Genomic DNA, 6,269 nt, shown 5'->3' on the forward strand with positions numbered 1-6,269 from the left:
CCGCCCCCCGTCGTCGAATCTCCATAATCCTCGTCCCACTTGCCGACGTCACTTTTTTTCCCCTTCTTCCTCTCTTCTCTTCTCCCTTCCCCATCGACCCCAATATTTCGACGACTCACCACCTCGACCCCCTCTTCCTCCCCCGCGCTGCATCGCGCCTGCGCCTACGCGCCCGTCTTAACTCTCGGCCATCCGCGCCCACGCCGCCACCATCCCATTCCGATTGTCGATTCCCACTCCTCCTTCTCGGCCGCCTCTCTGGCGCCCGTCGCGCAGGAAGAGAAGAAGAAAAAAAAAGGAAGGAGGAAGAGGAAAGAGGGAAAGGGGAAGAATCGAGTTGCCAGGATTCCTCCCGCTCACGCCCCGCCCCCCTCTTGAGTTACGCTTCACACGACCTCGCCCGCCCGCGCTCTTCTCCACTCAATCTCTTCCCTCCTGATCGGTTGCACGCCGTCCTTCAACACCGTCGACATATCCCGCTGCTGATCGTTCACCATGGCATCGACTGCCGCCGGCCTCTCGGCCCGGCCTCGCAGTCCCCCGCCGTCGTCGTCGGCGAATCCCCCAGGCGCTGGCCCCGCCTCGCCTCCTTCCAAGCGCGATCTCAAGTCATGGTGGAAGAACTTCATACTCCCTAGGACCCAGGAGCCCAGTCCCATCACCAGTATGTCGACTCCCTTCTAGGTCATCAGTCTGGCCCCCCTCCCTCCTCGGCGCCCGCAGCTGGCTGACATCCCCCAAGCAGAGTCCAAGGCTCCTCAGGGCATCTTTGGCGTGCCCTTGCGCCACAGCATCACTTATGCCAACGTCGCCATCTCCATGTACGACGACGATGGCCAGAGCTACGTCTACGGCTACGTGCCCATTGTCGTAGCCAAGTGCGGCGTCTTCCTCAAGGAGAAAGGTACGTCCATCTCCTCCTTCTCCCCCCCCTCCAGCCTGCATGCAGCTGGCTCGTTGAAAACCCGTGCCTGACTGATAGATACCGCAGCCACCGGCGTCGAGGGCATCTTCCGCCTCAGCGGCTCCGAGAAGCGCATCAAGGAGCTCAAGCAGCTCTTTGACTCGCCCGACCGCTACGGAAAGGGCCTCGACTGGGAGGGCTACACCGTCCACGATGCCGCCAACGTCCTTCGCCGATATCTGAACGACTTGCCCGAACCTGTCGTGCCCCTCGAGCTCTACGACAAGTTTCGCGAACCCCTCCGCGGCTCCACCATCCCCCCGGTCGCCGACACCGACCGCCCATATTTCGTCGACGGCTTCGACGAGAACGTCGCCATCTCAAAGTACCAGAAGCTCATCACCGAGCTTCCACCCCTCAACCGCCAGCTGCTCCTCTACATCCTCGACCTGCTCGCCGTCTTCGCTGCCAAGTCCGAGGAGAACCGCATGACATCTCAGAACCTCGCCGCCATCTTCCAGCCCGGCATGCTGTCCCACCCCACCCACGCCATGTCCCCCGACGAGTACCGCCTGAACCAGTGCGTCGTCATCTTCCTCATCGAGAACCAGGATCACTTCATCCTCGGCATGCAGGGCACCGCCGCCGACGAGGAGACCAGGAGGGAGGTCGAGTTGGGTCACCCCACCACTACCACCGTCACCGCCGCAGCCCCCGCCGCCGCCGCCGCCCCCGCCTCGACCCCCGCCACGCCCACGTCCAACCGCAGGTCTGGCGGGGGCATTTACCGGTCCTCGTCCAGTGCCAGCGCTGGCGCCCAGAGCGTCCGCCGCGACGGCCAGATTCGCAGGAACCGATCCGTCAACTCGAGGCACTCCAAGAGGGACGACAACACCGGATCCACCAGCAGCCCCGTCCTAGGTGCCACCCAGACAGTAGTGGTGGGCGGCAGCCTGGGCAGGAGCAACACGGTGCCGTCAAAGAAGTCGCCCAGTGTTGGGTCCAAGTACGCCAAGCGCCGCGGCGACACTTCGGCCGCGCACTCGCCCTCTCGCCTCTCGCCTCTTCCGCCGGCACAGCTGACCGAAACGTCGGACCCGTCTGACTACTCGAGCCTAGCCCCCCCTGTTGTAGCCGTCACCGCCGGTGCGGCTGCTACTGCTGCGACGTCGTCCGGTCTGAGCCGCAGCCATGAGAAGCTTCTCGGCACCTCCCAGGACAGCCCGACGCCGCAAAAGGAGCGTGGTCTGCCGAGCATTTTCCAGCGCTCGCCGACGGACGAAAACACCCGGAGGCAGCCTAACAAGCTTAAGAAGAAGAGGATCCCCGGTAGCGAACACCCCAGTGCTCAGAGCTCCAACACGTCCCTCCCGCAGGCTGGGACGGCGCTGTCCCTTAGCGTCGAGCTGCCAAACCCCATGGAAAGCGCAGAGCACGACGAGGCGGACAAGTCGGAACAGCGGCAGTCACCTTCGGCCCCCAACGGCGAAGTGACGTCGGACTCGACGCCGAGAGCCTCCCAGATCCAGCCCGTAACACGGAGCAACACCAGCCTTCGACCGGACGATACGCCCCGCGCGCAAGGGTCGCCACCGGCATCGTTGCACTCGTCCTTCAACGGCGGCTCCGACGTGGAGCAGAGCCAGAGTGGCGATGCACAGACGGGAAGCAGCTTTACCGACGTGCAGGACAGGGAGAAGAAGAGCCGATGGAGGCTGTCGCGGCCCCGCAAGGAGGAGGGATGGAGCCCACGGGAAGCGTCTTCCGATCGCACGATGATCCGGTCCAACGACACCATCGACACATCTCAGACATCGTTTGGCAGCGCATCAAACCAGCAGAAGCCGTCGCGCAAGAGCTTCACCGGCGGCGCCGCAGCCTCCGCCGACGCGGCAGCGGCGATAGCGGCAGCCGAGTCCCAGGCCGAGGACTCCGGCCGCGACGAGCCCAAGGGCCCCATCGGCTGGATACGCAACAAGTACCGCGAGGCCAAGGAGAATGCCGAGATCCGCCGCAATAAGTCGCCCACGGGCGAGAACCAGCACCGGCACTACGGAAACCTCACCGCCGGCGGCAAGGGCACGGACCCGAAGCATGACGGCTCGACCGCAGACGAGTCCAACGACTCGGCGTACCTGTGGGCCGCAGCCGAGAAGCTGCCACGACAGCCCCAGCCTCAGCCCCAGCCTCAGCCTCGGGCCCAAGCCCAGCCGATTTGTTCCGCTGCCGCCTCCGCCGTCGAGCAGGATACTAGCCAGTCTAAGCAGACTCCCAAGAACGAGCCGGTAGAAGAACCGCAGCAGCAGCCCCAATCGCAGCCTGAATCGACTAAGGAGGAGCCGGCAGAGGGGGAGCTGGCAGATGAGCAGGCGGCAGAGGTGGTAGAGTCTCCTGATGTTTCGGACCAGGACAAGACATCAGTGCCAGTGCCGGCGACGGCGACGGCAGCACCAACACCGGCAGAGACTGCAGAGACTGTAGTGGCCGCCGAGACTAAGCCAGAGACGGCAGAGACGGCAGAGACGGCGGTCATCGCAGACACAGAGCTAAAGACGAGTGCAGACAAGGCTGTCGAGACTGAAGAGACACCACTTCCAGTGTCGACAGAAGAGCAGGAGCAGGAGAAGGAGCACGAGAAGCGGGAGCCACCCGCGCAGCCTGGGTCCGCTACTGAACAGGTGGTAACCACCGAGTCTGCGCCTACCGTCGAAGCACCTGGGAAGTCATCGTCTTGATCCTTCATTTTTTACCTCTTTTTTTTATACATTTGTTTTTTCTTCTGATCTTTTATGTCCCTGATGTCCTCCCCCCCATTTTCTTTCTTTCTCTTTTTTTTTTTCCTTTCATGTCTCATGATGAGAAATGTAGCTATTCCCAAACGCCCCCCACCCTTTTCCCCCCCTCTTACCCCCGTTCTTATGTCCTACGTCTTTTGATGATATGTCAAGTCCCCCCCCCCATTGATGCAATTGCACATCCTTTTTTACTTGTTTTTTTTCCAGCAAACTATCCCCTTTATTCTTGTTATTTAGCGGCAATGACCACCCGGTTTTCCTTTGTTCTTCGGGGGGAAAAAGAAAAATATTCCTTTTTTTTTTGTTAGGAGTTTTTTTTCTTCTTTTCCTTCTATCAATCGTCATGTATCCTCTTGTAAATGTAATATCTTCTACCAAAGGAGAGGAAGAAAAGAACAATCCTCTTGTAACTGTAATATTTTCTACCCAGGGAAAGAAGAGACCAAAAAAAAAGGTGAATGGAATAGGTATATATATTATGAGTACTCTACATCGTGCGTTATACATCACTTATGATATACTTCTGTATTCGTCACCTTGAGCTTTGGTTTCGTGGAATCAGGGTACACGCCCGTATCCCAGACTATCATCTTGCCTGCCCTGCGCCAATCCTCGTTGAAGAGGCCGTTGAACCCGGACCAGACCGGGCGCAGCGTCATCCCAGTGGCCATACCCTCGGGCGTGTTGGCAATGAAGTCGTCTAGCCATGGCTTGATGCCCTCGAAGCCGACAATGTAGCGGGGTAGTTGGAGGGCGTGGGGGTGGCCCGGGGCGAAGAGCTCCCCCGACAGGAAGGCGACGGGGTCGTCGTAGAAGCGGTCGGCCTCGTCGCGGTAGCTGTCTCGCTCCGCCGTGCCGGGGAGGGTGTGCAGCGGTGGCTCGCAGGAGAGCGCGTAGGCGTCGAGCGAGGAGTGCACGAGATGGGAGCGCCACGGCGTGGAGTGGCAGGGCATCAGGAAGAGGGCGAAGAGGCCTGGCTCCCGGCCGGGGTCCGTCGGGGGGTGGAGGTCGGTGTACTTGTCGCGGAGGTGCTGGATCACCGAGAGGGGCGCCGGCTGGTGGAACGACGAGAGGTAACCCGCCAGGAGGATGTTGACGCCGAGCGCCAGGTAGAGGCACCGTCGGTGTCGGAGGCGGGGCACCTGGTCGGCCGGTGCGGAGGAGGTGGCGCGCGTGAAGAAGGAGGCGGCAAAGGGCGCGGCGAGGATGTTGAGGATGGGGAGGAGCGGGTAGATGAAGCGCACCTCCTTGTGGGAGATGAGGGAGAGGGCGAGGACGGTGACGCCGGCGGCGCACAACATGGCGCGCAGCATGTTGCGCGAGGATGGAGAGGGCACGGTCGGGGATGGAGCGGCGACGCCCTGCCTGTACACGGCTACGAGGACGAAGGGTAGGCTCGTGGTGCATAGGAGAGGAAGACCTTGGAGGAGATAATAGTGCCAGGGGTTGCGGCCGTAGAAGACGGCAAGTGACTTGGAGATGTTGAAATAGAGCCAATTATAGGGCGGAAAGGTCCAGAAGCCAAAGTAGAGGCGGTCCGAGACAAGCGAGGCCCCGAGGACGAAAGATGCAGAGAGGATGGCCTCCCGGAAGAGGACGACGACTATGCTGGGTGTCAGCGGAGACGGCCCCTGAAGACCGAACCTTGTCAGGGCCAGGCCAAAGATGGTGGCCCAGATGAGCACGTTGGTAGGACGCAGGACAACGGCCAGCGCTGCGAGGGACAGCGAGGCGCGCAGGGGCCAGGGATTGCGCAGGATGGAACCGACGGGTTTGGGGTTCTCCTTTGTGGCCGGCTGGGCGGTTCCGAGAAGCTCCTCCCAGGGAAGGTGATAGAGGGCCATGACGGTGAGGACCATTTCCAGTGAGTTGGAAAAGGTACGGATGGAGCAGTACCATTGCCAGGCACTGAAGAGCTGCAAGAAGAGCTGTCGCGAGCGTCAGAGAGAGGGGAACGGTGTACTCCTACGCCCATACACGAAACGGTGGGGCGACGAGAGGTTCGGACATACAGCAAAGGACGAGACATTGCTGTCGGGATAGATGCGGACGGCGAGCTGCCATGTGTACCAGTCACCGAGGGCAGCAAAGGCAGCCTGGAGGGCGCGGGGAGCAGCGACGACGAAGCTAGCTTGCAGGACGGCGCCTACGGGAGCTATCCTGGAGACATGGTCGGCCAATCTGTAGGCAGCCGCAAAGATGGCCGGATGGATGGACGACCTCAGCTGATAGTGCCATTCCTGGTAAGTGTGTGTGTCAGCCCGACGTGTACGGTTGATTGGCATCAGGGGTCAAGGAGAGAGGCAGGGAGAGGGGTACCCAAGTCAGCCATGCGCCGCTGCCGGGCCCAAAGGCGAGATCCCAGGCGGGCTCGAGGGCCTGAAAGAACTCATCTGGCTGGAAAAAGGTGGTGACCCAGAAGGCGTTGATGAGGCGGATGATGAAGATGCTGCGGAGGAAGCTGAGGCGTTTCTGGGACGGAGGCGACGCCGGCATGGGGGGCAAGGGGAAGAGAGGGAACGAGAACGGCGAGAGCAGATACACAGAAAAAAAGACGGGGGGGGGGGGGG

At 61.3% G+C, this 6,269-nt stretch overlaps 2 protein-coding genes across 2 annotated transcripts; one reads left to right on the plus strand and one right to left on the minus strand.

The window, feature by feature from the left end:
* Positions 1 to 495: 495 nt before the first annotated feature.
* GMORB2_6709 (uncharacterized protein) lies at positions 496 to 3,639 on the plus strand (the record flags this gene model as incomplete). The annotated part of the gene is made up of 3 exons (XM_035468679.1): positions 496 to 664; positions 743 to 904; positions 983 to 3,639. The coding sequence occupies 3 exons, from the start codon at positions 496 to 498 to the stop codon at positions 3,637 to 3,639; spliced, it is 2,988 nt and encodes a 995-aa protein (XP_035321813.1).
* A 566-nt stretch (positions 3,640 to 4,205) lies between these two features.
* On the minus strand, positions 4,206 to 6,195 carry GMORB2_6710 (GPI mannosyltransferase 3; the record flags this gene model as incomplete). Its single annotated transcript, XM_035468680.1, has 3 exons — positions 4,206 to 5,627; positions 5,679 to 5,939; positions 6,019 to 6,195. The coding sequence occupies 3 exons, from the start codon at positions 6,193 to 6,195 to the stop codon at positions 4,206 to 4,208; spliced, it is 1,860 nt and encodes a 619-aa protein (XP_035321814.1).
* Positions 6,196 to 6,269: the final 74 nt, after the last annotated feature.

Source organism: Geosmithia morbida (genome assembly GCF_012550715.1).
Source record: "Geosmithia morbida isolate 1262 chromosome Unknown scaffold_6, whole genome shotgun sequence".
Taxonomy (NCBI): Eukaryota; Fungi; Ascomycota; class Sordariomycetes; order Hypocreales; family Bionectriaceae; genus Geosmithia; species Geosmithia morbida.